General features: G+C 35.5%; 2 protein-coding genes across 2 annotated transcripts in view; both read right to left on the bottom strand.

Annotated features, from left to right (window-relative positions):
* Positions 1-2611: 2611 nt before the first annotated feature.
* Positions 2612-3834, bottom strand: LOC117334682 (probable thiopurine S-methyltransferase). Its single transcript, XM_033894439.1, has one exon. The coding sequence runs from the start codon at positions 3569-3571 to the stop codon at positions 2867-2869; it is 705 nt and encodes a 234-aa protein (XP_033750330.1). The 5' UTR covers positions 3572-3834; the 3' UTR covers positions 2612-2866.
* A 2410-nt stretch (positions 3835-6244) lies between these two features.
* Positions 6245-24412, bottom strand: part of LOC117334681 (alpha-2-macroglobulin-like) — a gene marked incomplete in the record, with an annotated part of 42803 nt that continues 24635 nt past the window's right edge. Inside the window, 20 exon segments of the mRNA XM_033894438.1 lie at positions 6245-7816; positions 8767-8910; positions 10964-11042; positions 12055-12092; positions 12810-12956; positions 13765-13867; positions 14317-14391; positions 15173-15263; positions 16788-16912; positions 17033-17248; positions 17684-17910; positions 18304-18463; positions 19441-19763; positions 20594-20770; positions 21274-21360; positions 21791-21842; positions 22249-22347; positions 22670-22816; positions 23044-23272; positions 23821-23983. Of these exon segments, the coding sequence (XP_033750329.1) occupies positions 7662-7816; positions 8767-8910; positions 10964-11042; positions 12055-12092; positions 12810-12956; positions 13765-13867; positions 14317-14391; positions 15173-15263; positions 16788-16912; positions 17033-17248; positions 17684-17910; positions 18304-18463; positions 19441-19763; positions 20594-20770; positions 21274-21360; positions 21791-21842; positions 22249-22347; positions 22670-22816; positions 23044-23272; positions 23821-23983 (2837 nt within the window).

Below are 24412 nucleotides of genomic sequence, written 5' to 3'. Positions count from 1 at the left end.
AAGGAACAATGCAACAGTTTAGTTATGTCTATAGTGCTTTTACTATGGAATGAATATTAAAAAGAGTTGAACATTGTTTCAACGATATGTCCATCTTCACTTTTACCCAGAACAACAGTAGGACATCCTCGTGGTCTGGAGTGTAAATACCAGTGTCAATAGAGAACAATGTGGAAGATTTCTAGAAACTGTGTTCCTGTCCATTCTATCCATGCTTTACAATCTGCATGAAGCGCAGAGTAACGGAAGACTCCTGCTTTTAAAGCATATGTTATTACCCCAAAAGATAATTGATGGTTTCATTTGATCTAGAAGGTAGTTGGGAGGAACATTCTCTTTCATAAGTGCGAATTTCAACATTAGGGTAAAATCTTTCCTTATGAGATGATGTGAATAAATACGCGAGGACTAATGACACCACAGTGTGTGATGAAAGATGAGTTGGTGTTTAGCGCGCTTGGGCAAAATGGTAGAGCTTTTATCAAAACAGTTGGTGGGATGACTGGCAATTAAATAAATACATGTAGATCACCTGTTGATAACGATAGAATATTCAGCCATGTATCATCATCAACACCAACGTTTTGATCTTCTGGTTACGGCTTTCGTTCCTGATCATTCTTGAAAAACTTCGCATACATGTCAATCTCTTGCTCATCAGTAAAGTTATTGTCATCTGCATTTAAAACACCAAGCAACCAATTGTACTGGGAAGCTCTTATGTTTTAGCAGATTTCGTGGTTTTAGTGTGTCTCCTAAAGACAACTTTACAACCCGTACCTACACACCTCTCTCTCATTGTCAGAACGGTACTGTATCAGGTATTTAAAGTCCCCGTCAGACACGATTTTATCAATAGGATAGAAGCGCTTTAGTATATTGTAAATCAGTGACATATACAGAAACTATTAACTTGAAGAAAATGTTAAAAAAAAAGTAACGTCAAAAGACAAACGAGATTAGCGTATATGGGGTATATCGCAAGATTTGTTTAGTCACTATTGGTCATGAAATATATCGTATTCAACGTCCTAATTATATATAACAACGATGGCCATTTATAGACGTGGTATACATATGTCGGCATTACTTGTATGCGTGTTACGGATATTATATATAAGGAAAGTCACATGTGTGCATTACGGTTTGGAGTGTTACAGGGTGGTCTGGTATGTCCACTATCATTCAACTAGTCATTGGTGTGACACATATCAATGCCAAACAGCAACAATTTGCACAAATGGTAAAGTTTTGATCTTTGTGCAGAGTAATACAGTCAAACTTCGATGTTTCGAAGTTCAAGGGACTAACAGAAAAACTTCGAAACAGCGGGACTTCGAATCATTCATGGTTGACAATAGATATTTGTTTTTTTTTATAATGACCATAGCTGTATGCATCATTGGCGATTTTAAAGCACGAACTTCAAATGCAAATAATTTTATAGATGTGCATGAAATATAAAATATACATGTAACTAGTTTCGCAATGGTTGTAAAATAAATAAAGTTTACTTTTTACATTTTCATATGGCTATAATACAGTCCATGGTACGGACAAGCAGGTCAATTGTTTCAGCATAAAAATAAAAAAGAACATTGCTGCTGTGGAACCTGTTAACTTTTTTTTTTACAACATTTGCGAAACAAGTTATATTAGCTTATATTAACCACGCCTTGTTAGCGCGGATGGAAGCGCGCGATGGGTCTAACTATAGGAGGAACCGGGATACCAACTATTTGGAATTTTTATTTTGTTAGTGTGTGACGTGTGCACATTGCCGTATTGAATACAGGACATGCATATTGGAAACGTGCTATAACCTGCCCTATATGTATAAAGACCATCCATTTCAACCAGGGTGACACAGTGATATAATGTAACATGTTTACGTGTCCTTCACCTAAAGACGGCGCATTTCTGTTATTGAGAAGATTTCCATACCTTTGGTTCTCGTGACCTTGAGGAAAGGTCAAGATAATAGTTTTAACAAATTTGGTAGCCCTTCATCCGAGCATGCTCCCGGACCGAGGCATAATATAATAACCAAACGAAAGTCTGAGTTGGGCAGTACAGAATGTAATGTATATGGGCGCCGTTTTACTATTTATTCCCATTTGGTGATATCACCTATTCGAATAGGCGATATCACCTATTCGAATTGGTGATATCACCTATTCTAATAGGTGATATCACCAATTCATTTTTCAAATAAGTGATATCACCTATTCATTTCATTAAGTGATATCACCTATTCGAATGAGTGATATCACCTATTCGAATTGGTGATATCACCTACTCGTTTCAATAAGTGATATCGCCTATTCGAATGAGTGATATCACCTATTCGAATGGGTGATATCACTTAATGAAACGAATAGGTGATATCACCTATTCGAATGAGTGATATCACCTATTCGAATGGGTGATATCACTTAATGAAACGAATAGGTGATATCACTCATTCGAATAGGTGATATCACTTATTCGAATAGGTGATATCACTTTAAAAAGTTCTTAAGTGATATCACTTATTCGAATAGGTGATATCACTCATTTGAATAGGTGATATCACCAAATGGGAATAAATAGTAAAACGGCGCCCCATAAATGTATACTGTAATGAATTCACCATTGTACAAATATCACAAATATGTATTCCGCATATAAAAATAGAGACAACACACACAAATATCTATGTGATATGTTATATAAATTGTTGCTGTGAGCAACACATGTGTTCTTTAGTCACTCATTCCACCGTTGGGAGTCTGATATTTAGCCTATGATACATGTATCAACCCCGATATGGTAAAAACAGGAAATAACTACAAGTATGAAGAGCACTTGTTACGGGTTTAGATAATTATGTTGTCAGATGTTTCCGTTTCCGTTTCACACACAACAATTCAAAACCTGTTGCCCCAACATTTCTATAGTGTTCACTGTGTGGTCCAACTTTGTCGAGGCTTTCCACAACATATTCTTCACCAAATGCCGTCCGGATTGTCTCGATGGAATGAGTTTCAGGGAATCCGTGCACAATTTCTGTGAAGTTGACACATTCTTCTTTCATCAGAGGGATTATTACTGAAGCATATTTTCCCACATTGACTGAATCCATAGCGTTCAATCCACCTCTGTCCCAAACGGCATCAAAATCTTTCTGGACTTCCGGTGCAAACCGGAAATAGTCACAACAGTAAATAGTTATATTCAAATCATCATTAAGTCCTTTGTAAATACCACCTTCAATGTGAGGACTCTGGATTTCCTCTTTGATATATTTCAGATTGTTGTCGATAAAGAAACCTTTACAAGCAATATCGGAGTAATCCAGTCCGATCACTGTAAGTCCTTGCTCAGCCAACCATTTCACAGAGTCATCTTTTCCACACAGTGGGACGAACACTTTCATCATCGATTTCTTGACTGGAAACAGGATATGTTGATGTTTGAGAAGTAATGGATTAACTCCCCTTGTGTGCCACTTCGTATCACCCTTAACCCACATATCTTTGAAACGATCCAGACGGGCTTCCGTAGAACTTTTGTGACCACAATACGCCATCTTGGTGTTGGGAAAGTTTGATATGGCTAAAAGCGATTATCTAACGCCCGATTGTACTTGCAATATCAGTAGATGGCACCCTCTGGTCCAGTTCACTCATTCCAGACACAAATGTTGCGCGTCACAAGCCGCATATTACCGCGTGGTATACCATCAACGAATTTACCTCTTTCTGTATGAAGTCTGTACTCGTTTGTATGGATACGAGTATTGGCCAAAAGACATTGCTTCACAGTATCATTTACTGCTTGAAGACGCTCTAGATACACATTGATAAAGCTTTCAGCATCTCGGACGAAATACAAATCCAATTGGCATTGCTTTACAGGCCACATATAACATGATTTTGTGCAAGTCAGAATCAGGAGGTCACATGACTAAAGGTCAAGGATATCGGGTCAAACTTAAAAGGCATATCTATAGCGGGGATATAGAGGTATATTTCTGTTAGCGGACGTAAAACCCATTAAATAAATAAATAAATGCCAGGTCAGAAATTGTCAAGGAATCACGTTACCAAAGTTCCATGTTAACATGGCAGAATTATTCAGGTCACCTAGGTCAAATTTTGCTTCTCTTATATGAAAAAATAGCCAGAAATATCAATTTAATGTAACTATTTTTTATCATATAAGTCACTGTACATGTAGGAGAGGATCCTGCTCCGAGTTATGTATATTACACGTACAACGAATATTGCACGTAGATGTATTAATCTGATATCCCAACGTCTTCGCTCTTCCGACTGCATTTTATTTCGACTGCATTTTTTCATTTTGTATCCGTTTCTCATGAAACTTCACACACTGACGTAATTTACAATCAACATCCGGACTTCATATGCAAACGAGAAAAAAAAAATGTGGATGGTTATGCTGGCGTAGATTTTCCATTGACCAATGAAATGCTGTGTTACATATATAATAATTGAATCTCCGACAGGTGTTTCATGATAATATAACGAATCATCAGGTTGAATACATGGATTTGGCACACATTCAGTCCATATAGACATTATATATACCGGTATATCGATCGTGGGTTGGGAATTACTTCATGCCAAGTCCGTATGAGCTGAATACGAAACTAGCCATTAGCGATATATTTGTATACTCCTGTACTTCACATAACCTTATAAACCGTCAATACGATACCTAAAGTTGGTAATGTGATCTAAAGTTGGTAATGTTATTCAGAGGCATTAATTAATATTGATTATTTAATAAATCATTTATTGATAGTAATCAATGCCTCTGAATAATATTGATAACATTTATCAATACGAAATCGTTTATCAATATCGATAAATCATTTATTAGTAAGTAATACATTTTAAATGATTTTTATGATTATCAACAAATTTTTTTTGATATTGATAACTGAATAATTGATTTTATTATCAATTTTTTTTTAAACATTGACAAAGAAATGCTGTTGATTTATTAATATTCAAGTATTTTTTAATTTTAATTTCAATTCATCAGCGTTCCTGATGGATATTTGATATGGAGGTATTCCTAAAATTGTACCGATTTCCACATGGTGGCACCGAATTTAAATTAATTACTCTTACATAATGCCTCTTAGCTATCATCACAATTTGCTTCTCTCTAAACAACTGACCCTTAATTGTGACCTTGAAATTGGACCAAGGTGGATTCATTTGAACTCAATACTTGTAGCAGTGAAACCAGTAAATTAATATTGCATTCCTTTGTACCTATCATCACTTTTTGTCATTGCTCTATAGCAACTTCATTTTTAAACAGATTTTGATCAAACTTCATTGCTATGTGTAGGAAAAAAATCTAGATCAAGGTCATCATAACTATTTATAGACAACCTTTGCCAGCACTTGACTGCATTTTAAGTAGATTTTGATCAAACTTCATGTATTGGTCAGGTGAGAAAATATCTGATTGTGTTTCAAATTGCCAAGGTTATCCATTAAAATCATGTATGTTGATATAGATAATGTAATCATCTTTTTCATTAAATTGCTTTAGGGACCTCATTTTCAAACAGATTTTATTCAAATGTTGGAATTATATTGGTCAAGTATGAAAATACCTAAACAATTTTGTTTCAGGGTGTCACCTTAAGGTCAATTCCTGTTATCTATCTTTGCCATTGCTGTAATGACTTCATTTAATTACATTTTTTTTTATCATACTTCATATATTTGCCAAGTATGAGAATATGAATTTGTATATATCTGGATGTCAAGTTCAGGGTCATGGTTACTATATATAGAAAACCTTTTGACATTGCTCCAGCAGCTATATTATCAGGAAAATAAGTAGTTAGAATGATATATAACTAGATACTGGTGGATTCATAAGACATACCCGCACTAGGAGCTCGCATATCTATCCCTGTTCAGTGGAAATGACATAAAATGATATTTTCATTGTCTTGTGATAAGCCCAACCTACATCTTTGGATCAGAGTTTATGTGTTTGCCCTCAGGGCTTATTGCAAAATACTTAATATACTTACAGATTAAACTTAAATTCATATCTATTGCGATGCCTTTTCTATTCAGTTAAGTCAACAAACAGGATCTTGTCCAGTGATCAGTCTACAGATTCCCTATATATGTATATAAAATCAGTCAATCAGAAAGTCGCAATTGGGTATATATAGGTAACCAAAATACAATGGAAAAAAATATTTAAAATATAGAATTTTCTTTATTAATGCATAGAAAAGATACATACATATATATATTTACACAATATGCACACATGTATATATTTGTGTGCGATATAAAAGTATTAAAATAGAATTTTTAATACCAGACTTTCAACACTCATTAATACAGTTGATGAAAACAAGATATTGCAGCCAAAATTACAGTGTTATAAAGATGCGAGGTAGAAAAATATAAAGGTATAAAACTGCAATTATAGTGCTTTAATACTGACAAACATTGCATTGCATAGGAGACAGTGTCGAGTACAATCAATAAAACTGGATTTCTAAAATGTATAAAAAAAAGTTCACAAAAAAAATATTAAAACTGATGAAAATATTAATTCCTTAAAAATTATTAGAAAAGAGAAGGTTCTTAAAACTGACTAGAAATGTAGAAGTAATGTTAGTTTATAATGTACAATATATATCCGAGGGTACAGAGTAATCTAGATCCAATTACAAAACAATTAAAAAGAGGACATAAAAATGCATTGATAAAAAGCATCAGAAAAGGTTTAGAAATTTTCCTTCCAAAATCTGTCAAAAAATTCAAGTTAGAAAAAAGCAGTTAAATAAAAATCGCCTATCAGGTAATTAATGATAAACATCGCCTATCCAGTAGTTAACGATAAACATCGCCTATCCAGTAGTTAACGATAAACATCGCCTATCCAGTAGTTAACATAAACATCGCCTATCCAGTTGTTAACATAAACATCGCCTATCCAGTAGTTAACGATAAACATCGCCTATCCAGTAGTTAACATAAACATCGCCTATCCAGTTGTTAACGATAAACATTGCCTATCCATGCCAGGTAATTAACAATAAATTCTAATCCAAAATTACAATGTAGTACCAAAATTCTTGATTTTCTACACAAAATGTCATGCCATTTTAAAGTATGAATTACAAGGAAACACCATGCTAGTTCAATTAAAATTACATGATGTATATTACCTATCAAAATGAAAGAGTTCTGCATATTTGAAAATGATATATATTCAATGTGATAATGAGCACACCGACCCGTTCCGATAGACTGGCTGAGTGAGTGGACACTATCTTCCCTTGAGACCTAGATTTGCCCATAATACTGGACAGATAGACTCTGTGGAATCTCAAAACTCTGCTTCACAAAGGCAAATTTCTAGGTTTAAATGGATAGATTCAATCTAGCTAAAAGATTTAACATTTCCAATTTAATTGTAAGTTTATGAGTCTTTATCCTTGACACTTTATTAATATATGTACATGTATATAGTTTCAACACCACAAACGTAATACAGACACTATCTTGTTTGGCAGCTGGAATGGAATTCAACAGAGTATATACAATGTCTATTTTGACTGACTTCTAGAACAGATACATGTCCTTCATTCAATGTCTGGCCTAATTACAGCCCCTTCTTCGCCGGGTTACCAGTCGTCGTAGAGACTTCTCCACCTGTCTCGACCAGACCATGACAGTCACCTGGTCGTCCAACTGTATTTGTTTGTTTTCTGTGTCCAATGCCACATCAGGTGCAAATATCAGCACTTTACGCTCTGTAAAAGAAAACATTATTTAAAATAATCTACGCTCTGTAAAAGAAAACATTATTTAAAATAATCTACGCTCTGTAAAAGAAAACATTATTTAAAATAATCCAATCAATGAGACAAAATAATTTCACATCACATTTAATTTTTTGACCGATAAAACGAGATTCCAATTTCAAAGGATGATGATGTTTGGATAATGAAATAAACACTGTTCCACTGATTTCAAAGTTCATATCAAAGAGGTTAATAGATTCTTGTCATTTGTTAAACTTTCCTTTAAACAAAAGGCCCTGAGGGCCTTCATGGCTCACCATAATATTTCAGTCATCATGGCAAAACACTCATTCAAGTTTTATAATATATAATACATATAATATATTCCTATTTGGGATCTACCTCTCTGTGCATGTGAATAAACTCTTTCTGATTCTCCAAAGATGATTCAAAGTTAAAGTTGAAAAGCACTCATCCTGAATAAATAATTTTGACTTCCTTTATTGCAACCCCCACCCAAAGTAATACAAGATTCAGTTACTCAGTTCCTGTCAATCCAAGGATGCTGCAGACTCATTCCTACAAAATCCCTTTATCCATACACAAAGAGGACTTCAGGCCCTCCAGTTATACATCATGGAGTCTTCTTCTATAATCCATCAAACCAAACTTTATCCATACAGAAAAAGGGACATCGAAGTTATCTACCTCTTATTCCCATTTTGGACTCTGCCCCTCCACCCTGAGGAAGCCAGATCTTGTACATATATAAAACTGAGTCTTCATCACCCAAAAATACTCCATATCTAATCTGATTGATATCCATCAGACTATACAGAAAAACCTGTAAACTACTTTCCTCTACATTCCCTTTTGTGTGCCTCCCCTCCATTTCTACAGAGACCAAACCCCACATGCTGTGCCATGCTGTTAGTGGCCAGAATTATGTAATATATTACCTGTACTTGTAATGGAGTCACACATACAGTCCCCTCCAAGTGTATAGTTGGTAAAACTGTTTACTTTTGTCTTCCTCTTTGTTCGTAGGTCTGCATAAATCTTCATTGGGTACATTCCTGATCGACCGGCTACCACCTTGTATACTGAAACAATCAATGGTTCATCAGATCTTAGTGTTAATACTTCATTATAATGGTCAGCTTCATTTTTATACACCATTAAAGAAAATTGTCACCAAAGTTTCATTAACTCCCTAGTTAGAGAGTGGATTCAATTATAATAATCAGTTCAAATTAAAATACTTTGCTAAAGTGTTCAATTCAAGGTTTAGGAAACTTGTCTGGTTAGATATAACTAGTAACTGATTTGTCAGAGAGGGTCTTGCATTGTGTCTCCAAACCTGAGCTTAACCGAGTGTTACATAGATACTTGGTTTGGTTTGTTTTTGTTTAATGTCCTATTAACAGCCAGGGTCATTTAAGGACGTGCCAGGTTTTGGAGGTGGAGGAAAGCCGGAGTACCCGGAGAGAAACCACCGGCCAAAGATCAGTACCTGGCAACTGCCCCACGTAGGTTTCGAACTCGCAACCCAGAGGTGGAGGGCTAGTGATAAATTGTCGGGACACCTTACATAGATACTGAATTACTACACTTTTAATGTCTAAATATTACAAGATATACAGTCAAACCTGTCATATGTGACCTTCCAAGGGAGTCAGTAAAAAAGGTCACATATGACAGGTGGTCTCTTAATCCAGGTTCAAAGAATATTACCCGAAAAGGAAAGTTCATAATTATTCTGCCACATATGGAAAATTTATCAGCTACAATTATTATAGTACATATATGAAAAGGAATTACCTCAGTCATCAATTAAGATTGGGAATATAATCAAATCTGTAAGAGAGCTCTTGAGGAAAACGAAAGAAAAATAGAAAAAAAAAATCACTATTCACTTAATGAAACTCATGCTTATAATAATGGACAATATATAAAAATATCCCCATTTCTACATAAGAAGTACAATATTTTTTTTTTTTTAAATTTAATTCAGTTTCTTTTATTTTCATTAATATATATATGTAAATTCTTTTAGCATATTACAATAATTGTTTTTGGAATTTTAAAATACAAAAAATAAATAAAGAGTTTGAATGGCTGATTTGATTATTTCCAGTGCCGGATACTTTTACAAAAACAAACAAAAAAACTTTTATATTTTTTTTTTTTTTCATTCCTGAATTCCTGGTCCGGACTTCCTTCCGGATTATTAGTCACGTAACTGGCAAATATCTGTCCTAATGTCTCAAAAAGAACATAAATTTCAGTTAAACAGTAAGTTGACTGTTTATTCACTCTTTTTCATACTTCCCAAGCAAATGTTTGTATTTCTATCTATCAAAATTTCGTGAAAATCGTCTGAATGGCGAGGACGTTTTTTTTCGCCATATCCCATCTCCTTCTTTCATTCTTTAGAAGTAAAGTACAGTTTCGTTCGTTTTTGGGTGTTATCAGGGCAAAGATAATAAATTCAATACATTTTTTGAGACAGAATAAGACATTTCATGCATTTCTGAAGTGTTTTTTAATCTTTAGAAGCAGACAAGTTCGTCCGGTTTCATCTTGATTTTGACTTCTGATTCCGTTTTAAAACTCGGAAAGTCGCTGAAAAAAGTCGCTTTTCAGCATTTGGGACACGGAAATGATGGTCGTTAGTCGCGTCTGACAGGTAGTCGCTTAATTCAGGTCACTAGTATAGTAAATAACGTTGGGAGGAAAAAATACGGTCGCATATGAAAGGAAGTCGTTTAATTCAGGTGGTCGCTAAGGCAGGTTTGACTGTACAACTTTTTTTATTTCACAAGTGGTGAAGTGTGACCTTTGACCAGTGACCTTGACCATTTGAACTTTTTAAACCTCTAAACATCTACTGCACATTTACATACGACAGTGTATCATCATGCAAAATTTTAGAAAATTTGATGAAAGTCTTCTATGATGTATTTTTGACAGTATATATTCCTGGCTCTACTTTTAGTAACCTTAGGAACTTTATAAACCCCAATTGCTCATCTGCATGGACTTTATAAACCCCAATTGCTCATCTGCATGGACTTTATAAACCCCAATTGCTCATTTATATATCACAATGTATCATCATATGATATTTTAGAAAGTGTGGTAGGCTTGATTTACCTTTTTCTGATGCACAGACCAGTTCCTTGAATTCAGCCCTCTTCCTTGCAATAGCATCATCTATACACATGGGACATGTCTGAAAACCAGAACAGACAATGAGCAATGTATATCATCTGAAATCTATATTCCTTTTAGCTACCAGTACAAGTAATCATTAGCAAATTTCATTCTTTACCTAACATACATTGTAACTGGTCATATGAAACCACCTAGCCATGCAAGAGGTGTCTTTCTTAAAAGAAATACATATTTTACATTCAAATGTTGCAATTCAGAATCAAATATATCCCTACAGAATAGAACATTTGCTATATTTCTCAAACATTGTTTTTAAACACAGAAAATATTAGATCAGCAACACTTATCTAGTAAGAATTGTTCAAGAAAGAAGGAAACATTATATTGAGTTTGATAAAGAATTCTTTAGATGCATTACTGCGTGTTCCAAGTCATCAGATGTGCAGAAATAGACAGATATATTTCATTTCCAGTTGTGTGTAGTTTATGTACCCTTGATAAATACTAGTCACAATATTAATTAATATACTGCTTCACTAGAGATAATGTCTCTTTAGCTCGATCATTTGAGCATGTGACTATTAATACAGAGATCCTGGTTTGATCCCTAGCAGAGGCAGATTTAATTAAATTCAATTAATCCAGCAATCTGCTATATACCACTGGGTCCATGTAGGGACCTGGGAATTTATACTTAGCGTTACTTGTGAAAGCATCGCTGTAACCACTGCAAACTAGAGGACGAGTCCTTCCTGGAGGGGGAGTATGTAACCCTGGTAAATACTCGCCACAATATAGTGTTTGCCTAGAAAAAACTCCTCTTTATCTCTATTGGTTGAGAGTAAGACTAGTATAAAGCTATCTACATACTAAGTCACACTATAAAACATGAAATATCTTTTGGATACTTTCTATTAAATTTTTAAGCTATTTCAATATTTTTGTGGTACACACTTTCAATCTGTATTTATTTTCATAATTTATATTATTAACCAAGAGAACCACAAATGCTTTTATATCCAACAGATATTTCCTGTTATAAAATACAATGATTTTAGGAGATAACTTACTATGACGGGCTCTGCAGGTTGCGGTGATCTTCCTCCTTCTACAAACAGATTACATAATACCATTAGGGCTATTCCAGTAAAATATATATGCTAAGGGAGGAATCCAGAAATAAATAAATTCTATACATGATGGGTGCTGGAGAAAATGAAGCCTATTATATAGTACTATCTAAATTAAATCACTTTTATTGGTAGTCCCTGTTTGACAGTTCAGGAGTCCTCACATTGGGTGAATATTTTACTGGAATAGCCCTTACCACAAAGATACAGAAATATCTACACAATTTATTCTTGAAAAGTTAACAGCTATATACAAGACAAAGTAAAACTGATTTTGTAAGTCTTTCTTCTCACCTCATCTGCCATTACCAAATCCTATCATATTTGAAGAGTTATTTAACCAGAAAATAATAATGTTTTTGATACATCAAAGATGATAACTTTGTTAATAAGATAAATGATAATCGGATGATATTGGTGGGAATAATGCATGGAAACAGCATTAAACAATTTTTTTGGTGAATCAAGGGGCCATAACTCTCCCAAATAATGCCCAGCAAAAGTCGCAAGTTTGAAGAAAAATTTGTGAACATTCGTTGCAGTTACTGCACAGAAACGAAGTTAGACAGATAGATGGACAAATGCAAATTAATATCCCTTGTTTTGGTGAAAGTAGTGGATAATAATCTACATAAGTTATGTACAGGAACAGTGTTGTCATTACCATACATGTGTAATATATCATCTGTACATACCTAGACCTACAGGAATCCTGACCTGTACCACATCATCCACAGATGAGAAGAACACACCACGAAGATACTGATCCACAGAGATTTCAGGCAGTTCTTGTTTAGTTCCACAAGTGGTCTTCAAGTTGTACTGCATAACTACCTGTAAGTCTACAAGAAAAAAAAAGATAAATAAAATAGATTAAATCATATTTGATATACCTGTGATACACAACTCTAATGATCTTTATGAACCAAATTAATATTCCATGGGCATTACGATAGCAGTCATCTGACAATTATGGGTTCAAACCCTGGTATATTCTTATTTGTCAGTTTATTTTAAACAAGACAACTGGTCTCTCTCAAGAGGTTCATACATTTTGGTTTGCTTGTATGTAATGGCCTGTCAACAATCGGGATAGATTGGGGAGCCAAATCGTCCTGAGTAAAAAATAAATCCTTTTAACATTGGTAAAAGATGTTGAAACTTTGATTGAACATACAGTATTTTAGAATTCAGAACTAAAATTCATGTTTTAATTCTGCTGAATTATAGACTATTATCATAGCAAATGTAAGAATTACTTCTTTGTCTCACAACTCTTGTAATTATGGTGGTCCCTCAGTAGAATTGTCTGTTTCGCGACCAAAATGCATTCTTATCAATGTGATAATTTTCTCCAAAAGCATGATGTAGGATACCACTGTGTAAAAATCTGCTTATGCCTTATTTTGATATGAATGATTTTTTTTTTCTGAACAAGTTATGGCATAATGGAACACAGTTATGTATATCCAGGCTGTGATAGATGCAGGTACAAAAAATTAGGATGGAAGTCAGAAAGTTATACCCATAACAATTAGACCAGGGACGTCCTAACTTAAGACGGATGGTCTTATCATTTGAGCTACCTGGCCACTGGTGTTCGGCCAGTACACACTAAACACAGTATTGTAATGAGAAACATTATCTTACCTGTTTCATAATAGTCAAACACCTTGATGAATGCCTTTTTAGGCTCGGAAACCTCTATATCCTGTTCCACGTCAAAGTAGAAACACTGGCCGGCAGAGTCAAACTAGACAAATAGAATTCAAATACATGAGTTGCCAAATCAGATTTGTGTACAACATACATTTTTGTATCTAAAATGAAAAGATTTCATTTTTTCAATTTTTTCAATATGAATTAAAGAATAGGCACTTGGTCTTGTTTTCCATTAACACTTATTGTTATTACCAGTTTATCACAGCCTGGCTGGAATACGGAGGATTTGGTTTCAGAAATAACTCAATTCTACAATATACAAACTACACAACTGGGTTTTGTTTTCAAAAAGTTTAATGGGTCATGAAAATAGTGATTAACAAGTGATTACATTTGTACATAGACAAAGACTTGGAGTTCAATTTTGATTGTCATGATTAACCAGTCGTAGAATTCATATTGAGTGACAATGACATTTAAGATTGGAAGTTACCACTCAAGTCCAACTGATCGAAAAATGCCTTTGTTTTAGATAATTACCTTGTCGAAGTATATGTGCACCATGTTGCCATCTTCTTCAAATTTCTGAATGCCCAAAGACTCATCCTTCACAAGCTAAAATAAACAAAAAATTGTGAAAATTGAACAGCTGCATTATTATTACTCCTGTGATGCTAAAATTTTGACATTTATCAGTTTGAATGAGCTATAAAAAGTTGTCAACATTTACTCCTTAACTTGGAAAAGTAGGATTTAATGTAGAGCATTTCATCCATCTGTTGTGTTTTGAATTTTACTAATGTCCATGTATGATACCTTATCTACAGGTTCTATAAATAATCAATCATAAAATGATACTCATCATCTACTGGTCATTTTATAAAACATCGTGAAATTCACATAAAATTCAGATATGGATTCAGAAAAATTTGCACTCTATGACCCCTCCTAACCATGAACACTATGAGGTCAATTCAATCTCTTAAGGTTGGTCTAAATCCACCAGCTGACTTCCAGAGAAGGTTTTGTACTTTTTGAATCCTTATGGTGCCCCATCCGTTACAAACCCCTGCTTGGGGTGGGGTTTCAGCCTCTCTAAAAATTCTAGATCCAGTGCTTCACCGTCTTTGGGTAAATTCATGGAACATTGGTATTACTCCACCATTTACTCTTAAATTCTGATTTTTATTTTCTCTCCAAAAGTTTTGTACTTTGGGGTCTAAGCATAGATTGAAAATTGGCAAAAGGCAAATACCAAAGGTCATATCATTGACTCAGCATGGTGATATAAAAGTAACCTACAATTTGACCTACCTACTTGTGAAACTGATTATAGAAATATACGCTGTAAATGAATTGTACACTTTTAACACTGTTTCTAAAGAATTGTTTATACCTCATCTAATGTGGAAGTGATCGGTACCCATCCTGTGACCATCTTAACATCCACCAACGCCATGTTGCTTACTCCTCCTGGTCCACTGAATCTGTCACACATCAACACAAGTAGAGTTGTGAAAAAATAATTACATTATGTAAAGATATATATACAAGATCTGGTATTAATCTCTACTCCTTCACATATTCAATATTACATATCAGATGATGGTCTCACAAGTGAAGGGATAAATATCATTAAGATTGTATCAAGTTTACGTAAAGAAACCAGAAAAGCATCTGTTGATAGAGACTAAGCATCTGTCTACTGATAATTGGGGGGTTATATCCACAGTTTAAGTCTGGTAAAAGAGAGTGCTAAATGTATTTTACTTTGAAACTCAATACAACAAAACACATATTTATTAACACACACTTTTCTAGGACTCAGGGAACTTGTGAGGTAACTCAGATATGATAATATATCTATAACAAGTGCTTTTCCTTGGATACCAATATCATACCTTACTCTTCCTTGGATACCACTATCATACCCCACTCTTCCTTGTATACCACTATCGTACCTCACTCTTCCTTGAATACCACTATCGTACCTTACTTTTCCTTGGATACCACTATCATACCCAACTCTTCCTTGGATACCACTATCATATCCAACTTTTCCTTGGATACCAATATCATACCTTACTCTTCCTTGGATACCAATATCATACCTTACTCTTCCTTGGATACCAATATCATACCTTACTCTTCCTTGGATACCACTATTGTACCTTACTCTTCCTTGGATACCACTATCATACCTTACTCTTCCTTGGATACCACTATCATACCTTACTCTTCCTTGGATACCACTATCGTACCTTACTCTTCCTTGGATACCACTATTGCACCTTACTCTTCCTTGGACACCACTATCGTACCTCACTCTTCCTTGGATACCACTATCGTACCTCACTCTTCCTTGGATACCACTATCATACCTAACTCTTCCTTGGATACCACTATCGTACCTCACTCTTCCTTGGATACCACTATCATACTCAACTCTTCCTTGGATAAAGTTATCATACCCAACTTTTCCTTGGATACCACTATCGTACCTCACTCTTCCTTGGATACCACTATCGTACCTCACTCTTCCTTGGATACCACTATCGTACCTCACTCTTCCTTGGATACCACTATCGTACCTCACTCTTCCTTGGATACCACTATCGTACCTTACTCTTCCTTGGATACCACTATTGTACCTTACTCTCTTGGATACCACTATCGTACCTTACTCTTCCTTGGATACCACTATCGTACCTCACTCTTCCTTGGATACCACTATCGTACCTCACTCTTCCTTAGATACCACTATCGTACCTCACTCTTCCATGGATACCACTATCGTACCTCACTCTTTCTTGGATACCACTATCGTACCTCACTCTTCCTTGGATACCACTATCGTACCTCACTCTTCCTTGGATACCACTATCGTACCTATCGTACCTCACTCTTCCATGGATACCACTATCGTACCTCACTCTTCCTTGAATACCACTATCATACCTACTAGTGTTTAGCACTTTTACCTGAATAAATACACAATACTCAGTACTTACGATGCACATATGTTGAGAGTTCTCCTCTTGCAGTCATTTCTCATAGTCTTAGAGCGGAATGCGTTTATCCGTATGTTAAAGGCGGGGCCTGTTGGGGGCTCATCAATGTTGTATTTCATATGGGCCTAAAAAATATCCATAACTGAATTCTTCTGTATGTCACAACAACTGTTTGGGTTAATATGCCAAATAAATACAATTTTCAAAACTAATTATAATAAATATTCTAATATAAACCATTTTACCTGTACAAGAGCACAGCCAACGCCATAGACCTCTGCTTCGAGGGTGTCAGGAACAACATCTAAGGGAGATGATTGGAGGACAAGGTTGTTGTCCCCAGTGATACTGAATGTACTCTCTTCATTACGAATCCCTCTGAAGGTCACACTTAGATGCATTCCTCCACGGTACACCAGAGTCGCATACACAGACAGGGCCTGGAGACCTATAACTGTATCCTGTAACACACATGTATATATACATAATCAGGGTCTGCATTGAGACCTATAACTTTATCCTTAACATACATGTATATATACATAATCAGGGCCTGGAGACCTGTAACATACATGTATACATAACCAGGGCCTGGAACCTATTACTGTGCCATCTAACACATAACATGTATACATAATCAGGGCCTGGAGACCTATAACTGTATCCTGTAACACACAAGTATACATAATCAGGGCCTGGAACCTATTACTGTGCCCTTAAACACATAACATGTATACAGTGCCCTTAAACACATAACATGTATACATAGTCAAGGCCTGGAGACTTATGACTGTGTCCTCTAGCATGTCATGTATACATAATTAGGGCCTAGAGACCTATTACAGTATTCTGCAACAGTACATTTGCATGTCTTTATGTATACTTAGATATCTCACCTGGGTAGAAGAAAACCCTCCAAGCTCATTTCTCTGTTTTGTAAGCCACATTACAATGGGTTGTGCATTGACGACAGCATTTCCCTGTTCCCCTATAATAGTAGCCAGGAGGATATAGGAGGTGATCTCGATCTCAGCTGACGGTGCTCGGTACCAACGCCAGGAGTAGGGCTCTGGAGTTGCCTCCTCCTCATTGTTACGTGTCCAGTACTTCTGTATACCATCCTCTAGTAATTGAAACATAAGCATTATTAGTATGGCCACAAGATCTCAAGCTATAACCACCATCGGATATTGAAAATTTACATTGAACAAATTGGCAGTTAATTGTATCATTTTGCAAGAAAAAGTCTTGCCATCCTATTAGAATTTATTGCTAGACATTTGCTGTATTTGCCCTCTTTGAGTTTATTTCTAGTCAATAGTCTAGACTAAAGATTATATCTATCAGTTAGCCTCGCTATAGCCTGGTTGTTTTATAGAAAAGCAAACTTTGAAATAGTGTAATACTTGGAAACTTTCATCCTCTGTTTCAATGTTAAATGAGTTTTCTTCTTATTAGGCAAATATGGTCAAATATGTCTGCCTGGTAAACAGGTACCATATGAATATTTCATTACCTCTGTACATGGCCCTTTCCTCAAGCTCTGCCATCACTGCTGACCTTTGAGGCCAGTTGATGTCATACAGTGTGTACGCATAGGCCATCAGGGACAGTGTGTAAGTGTCGTTGTTGTCCTGGACGTCCAGACACCTTACAGCATTCACAATGGCACTTTCCTGAAATTAATCACTTGTTTAGAAAACATTGTAGCCACACACAACAGAATCATATTGTAGATTTGCTACCATCTCAATATCTCGATGATAATGGACTATACATACATTTCTATACTGACAACAGTCTTTGTAGATGTTGATGTCTGGAATGTCGAAGAGACAAATGAAATGTGGAAATGACTCGTAGAGACACCAGCTTTGATCACTGGCATATTTTAAGTTAAACCTGGAATCGTAGTAACCCAAACTTTGATCATGGCGGTAATTTAAGTATAAACTTGAATCATAGTAACACCAACTTTGATCATGGCAGTAATTTAAATATAAACTTGAATCCTAGTAACACCAACTTTGATCATGGCGGTAACTTAAGTATAAACTGGAGTCATAGTAACACCAGCTTTGATCATGGCGGTAACTTAAGTATAAACTGGTCCAGGAGTCATAGTAACCCAAACTTTGATCATGGCGGTAACTTAAGTATAAACTGGAGTCATAGTAACACCAACTTTGATCATGGCGGTAACTTAAGTATAAACTGGAGTCATAGTAACACCAACTTTGATCATGGCGGTAACTTAAGTATAAACTGGAGTCATAGTAACACCAACTTTGATCATGGCGGTAACTTAAGTATAAACTGGAGTCATAGTAACACCAACTTTGATCATGGCGGTAACTTAAGTATAAACTGGAGTCATAGTAACACCAACTTTGATCATGGCGGTAACTTAAGTATAGACTGTCATAGTAACACCAACTTTGATCATGGCGGTAACTTAAGTATAAACTGGAGTCATAGTAACACCAACTTTGATCATGGCGGTAACTTAAGTATAAACTGGAGTCATAGTAACACCAACTTTGATCTGGCGGTAACTTAAGTATAAACTGGAGTCATAGTAACACCAGCTTTGATCATGGCGGTAACTTAAGTATAACAGTATTAGTCTCCAATATGAAGATAAATTACGTACCATCTTATTGACACCTGCTTCCAACATTGCTATAAGTACAAAGGCAGTCATGGCAGCTTCATTGCTGTTATCACTTATTCCGCCCTTCAGGTAGTAGCTATGTGTGTAACCAATTTTAGGGAAACAGCCATTCTCCAGCTGTCTATGTCTGAACCAGTTGAGACTCTTGACAAGGTCCTCACTGTCAATGTCAATGAAGGGTAAAGACTGACCGAAGCACTTGACCACAAATGCAGTTAACCACATACTTCCTTCAGCATTAGAGTTACCAAAGGCACTGTAAGACCCATCGTCATGGCGATACTTCAACTGTCGCTGGTATCCTGAAATGGTAAAATAACTGATGTAACGTCCAATAACTTCAAATGAAATATTCAATGGAGGCATCAGGTCTAATTTGGATTCCTCAATGCCTAACAAGTAAAGAAGACATGGAAACTTATGCATGTTGTTTCACTTCCTTTATGATAACCATTGGATAAAGCAGTTATATTTCTATAGGGAGAAGCAAAGGGGAAAAAATAGGTTGTGATGAAACCTTCTCTGTACAGTTGTTACAAGAAACCAAAACGTAACAATTGAAATATTCAGGAAGAAATTTTGCAAACTTTGATGATGCATCTTGATGATGATGATGATGATGATTATGATGACCATGATGATGCATGATGATGATGATGATGATGATGATGATGATTATGAAAACACAGCATGTAAGTATGAGAGTATGTGTGTGTATGTTTTTGCCTTTGTCATATATGTCTATAATATTGTTTAATATGTGAAAAATCATCGAAAAATAAAAGAATTATCAAAAAATCTTTGTAGGGCTCCATCCCAGGAACCTTTCAGCCAAATATCTTGACTCTGAGAGTATTTGTTAGTGAGAAGGAGTTATTTCAATCTTTGAAGAAATTTGACCTCCGTGACCTTGAATATGGGTTAAGATCATTTCCTTTTGCAAATTTTGGTGGGCTTATAAAATATGAGGGATATGGAATTGGAAAGTGTACCTGTCCCCAAAGCTTTAAAAGTTTTGAGGTAGGACACTTGACACCTCAAGAACATCTTTAGCCCATAGTTATTTGTAACAATATAGATACTGATTTGAATACAAATTTTTTTTTTAGATTTTTATAGTTTATCAACTGACCTATCCTCATGTAGTTAAGAGCTTCTGTCTCAATCTTGCTAGTGAGTTGGTTTGTGTTGGTTAGATACTGTAGGACAACAATGTTCGGAGACCATGAAGCCATGTTCTGTTCTCCACACCCATACGGCATCCTCAGCAGTCCTTGGAGGTTAGAAAGTGCTGGACCCATGATGTCACCTGAAATATAATAATGACTAAAGCTTGAACAATATATGCCACTGTACCAAAATTGTTCCTGCATTCAAATTGTTCCGTTTCTAACATGAAACGCTCGTGGTGTATAAAATTTTGTTGTTTTTGTGGTTGCTATGAAATCACAAATATAAACAAAATGAACATTGTTGCATGTATTATCGTTATATAATTGTCGTATGGGCAAACCATGAAAGGTTGTACCCACAAAATAATTTGATAACTTCAAACCACGAACATGAACATTTCATGATATACAGTATAATGTTTCTCATGTATCACAGAAACCTTTTATATGAAGGCCCAGTCATATCAAACCAGACATATGCGATACATATGCATCAATTTCTCAGGGAGTTTAATGTTAACTGAAGTTGTGCAAATGGTGCAAAATAGGCAATTGTGGTGAATGATATCACCATGATCGTGAGGTTTCCTCAAATAGAGCTCAACATTTTCATATAAATTCCGTCACTAGATCTACTCACCTATGACACTGACTTTGCCCCTCGCTGAATCTTCCACTAGACCGTCTGGGGGAAGGATGAGGTCTATTGTTGTCACCTGAGATTCACCTACATAAAAAAAAATATATAAAACATGACATACTGGTTATCATTTTTATCTATGTCTGAGTATAAGCTTTAAATTTCAGAAAATACAGTATATAAATCAACATGATTGTGGATTAGACTGGATTGAATTAATTATACAGCCTATAACAGAATTCAAGACATTAATGTCTTTATCACCAATTTCTCCAGGGGCCTGTTTGTTTATGCAGACAGTTTGTCAGTTTTTAAATGTAATATTTCAAACATACATCTTGACGGACCTGTAAATGTTAATACAGGGCCTTGGTAGTCTTTGTCAAGGCCTCGTCTGAAAACAATTTAACATCACCAGGTCCGTCTTTATTTCATAAATGAACAACACCGGTCCAAGTGGTCCAACTATTTGGACCAAAAACGAAAACGACCCAACATTACATTTTCATAGACATACCTTCAGAACACATGTAAGAACTGAATGTATATTCCTTCTCCACGCCCTCAGCCTGAAAGATAAAAGACACATTTTTCTCAGAGGATGTTTATTTTGTGCCTGTCTGAATTAAAGGAAGGGTTTTTGAAAGCATTTCATGCCTCTAAGAAATCATCTAACTTTAATTGCCTCACTAACATCTTGTATGAAAAAATGCAACTTCATGTAGTGATGAAATTGTGGTTTTATTATTTACAGGTATATATAAGTTAAGGGAGTATGCTGCCTTCCTGTGATATCTATGGATCTTTTATCAGGAAGAGTTGTTTTTCCAAGTGATTTTTTCATTAAGAGATATACAGAAAATAAATAATTTAAGGGTGGTAATTCAATTATTTTACGACACATTAAAATATGTAAACTTGAAGTTGTGAGACCAAACATGAATGATTTACTCCTTCATAAAAATATAAACACACCTCAATCAGAAGCATCCTCTTGACGGCATCTGACACTCCTGTTGTTTCATCACTGACTGCATTGTTACCACATGTACCATCGTCTTGGATGGACTCGGCCTACAATCAATATGTACTTCACTTACTCTTATCACAAAATATATATAACTGCACTGGATCTGAATAAGAATTATATTGTATTGTTTTCTGGCTCATCGACAATTTGAGTCATTTAGGGCCTATTCTGAATAAGTTTAGAAGCAATAAATATGATACTAGCAGTTCAGTGTGTATTGAAAATCCTTGCTATATACATTTTTCTTGAGTTTAAAAATTTACCTTGCCTTTTTTAACAAATAAAAGTTAAAATACGTCTCCTTCTTTTATAAATATTAATTCACTACAGTAACTGAAAAAGAAGAAGGGCAAGGGCTGGACTTACTGCTGCTAGGATGCCAATCTTTCCGAGCTGTGTGGGTTTGATGTAGTACTTGATGCTTTCCGACTCTCCACCACAAACACACCTCTGGACCACTCGATCAGCCGACACCAGCTCAAAACCATCGGAAGGCTCGAGTCTCAAAAGCATCTGATCAGAAATAGAACAAAATTTATAAGCAACAAGCATTTGTGATTTCATAAATAATCTTAATCAATGATTACATTTAATTATCATGGATTTATGTAAAATTGAATAGAATTGTAACTAGTATCATTGATAGGTTATGGAATTCAGACATTTGGCAAAAACTTCTAATGTCTATATTACTGTAATACAGCATATCTTTAATTTGTCCTTATCAATTTAAAACTTACAACAAGACATTCTGATAGGTAGTTGAAGATGGTGACAGTAACTGGCACAGTCTCCCCTCTTACTGCAGAGTAGGGCAATGTGAAGGAGAGGAAGAAAGGCTGGAAGGCAGTGATGGTTGCCAGGGGCGACGTGCCAATACCAACCTCCGTGTTGGCACAAATGGCATTGCCTACCCACTCAGTGATGGTGTGTGGTAATTCCTTGGTGATCACCAGTTCACCTTCATCTCTGCAATAGGTATCATACGTAAGACCAAAAGCATCAACATCTCCAGTAAAACCTAGCAGGGCTGGATGGCATATATGTAAGTATCTCACTCAATATCTAGTGTCACAAATATCCAAGAGACCCAATAAATGTCTATATATATAATTTTTTTTCAAGTTTTTGCAAGTTTCAACATAAGCTAGTAACAATAATGAAATCAGAGTCCGTATCACTATCATTACCTTTGTCAGAAGTAGCCCACAAACAAGACAGTAAAACATCTAAAGACCGAGGAAACCTTTTTCTTATTATATTTAAAATGAAATTGCCCAAGTTTTTTGCTTCTTCTATATCTTTCCCTAGACTAAATAACACAAAGCCATCCATTTAACATACCCCACTAGCTCTATATCCCATAACCATGTCTCTGGAAAATAGCTTCTTATAGCTACATGTTTGGGGTGGCTAACTCCTGAGCGTGCAGGCATCCCTGGGACTGGGGCCATCCCAGGCCGTGGGACTATGAAAATAAAATAAATATATATAGAAAATAGAAATAATGTAGATACCCTATCAACTCCAAATCCCAAAGAAATGTCTCCGGGAAAAAGCTCCGTGTCTTTGTCTTTGTCTTTTTCCTTTTAGAATTAACCTGTGTAGGTTCAGAATCGAATGCTATTTCTTCATCTACTGTTAATGGTATAAGTCCACCTGGCCCAGACATTCCTACAGCTACAACACAAACACATTTTGTATTATGGTAGGATTATTGTCATTGTCTGATATCACACAGTAAATACTGTTTCAACAACTTACTGTTTTCATGCATAAAAATCACTGTTTAACTACTTACTATTTAAAGGTTTAATTTTCATGCATAAGTTTTAATGTGAAATTTTATAAAAACATATCACAAATTTTTTTTTGATGAAATGACAACTGCAACAACAACAACAATTTCACAGAAAAATGTGTGTCGCCTGCACCCACTTAATAGAAAGAGTGACAATTTGAAAATTTCATTGTCACCATATGAAAAGCATCAATACAACATCTGAGGTCTGTGGGTGGTATCAATCATGATTGCTGGGTTTACCCGAGTGTGGCCTAACTCCAGCAATGAATGGCAATTGACAAGGAATGAACTGGAACTGTAATACC

This window comes from Pecten maximus, chromosome 9 (assembly GCF_902652985.1).
Source record: "Pecten maximus chromosome 9, xPecMax1.1, whole genome shotgun sequence".
In the NCBI taxonomy this organism is placed as follows: Eukaryota; Metazoa; Mollusca; class Bivalvia; order Pectinida; family Pectinidae; genus Pecten; species Pecten maximus.
This window is presented reverse-complemented; position numbering and strand designations above follow the sequence as displayed.

Excerpts from the sequence above, each read along its gene's own strand:
- LOC117334682 (XM_033894439.1), bottom strand. The coding sequence starts at position 3,571 with ATGGCGTATTGTGGTCACAAAAGTTCTACGGAAGCCCGTCTGGATCGT.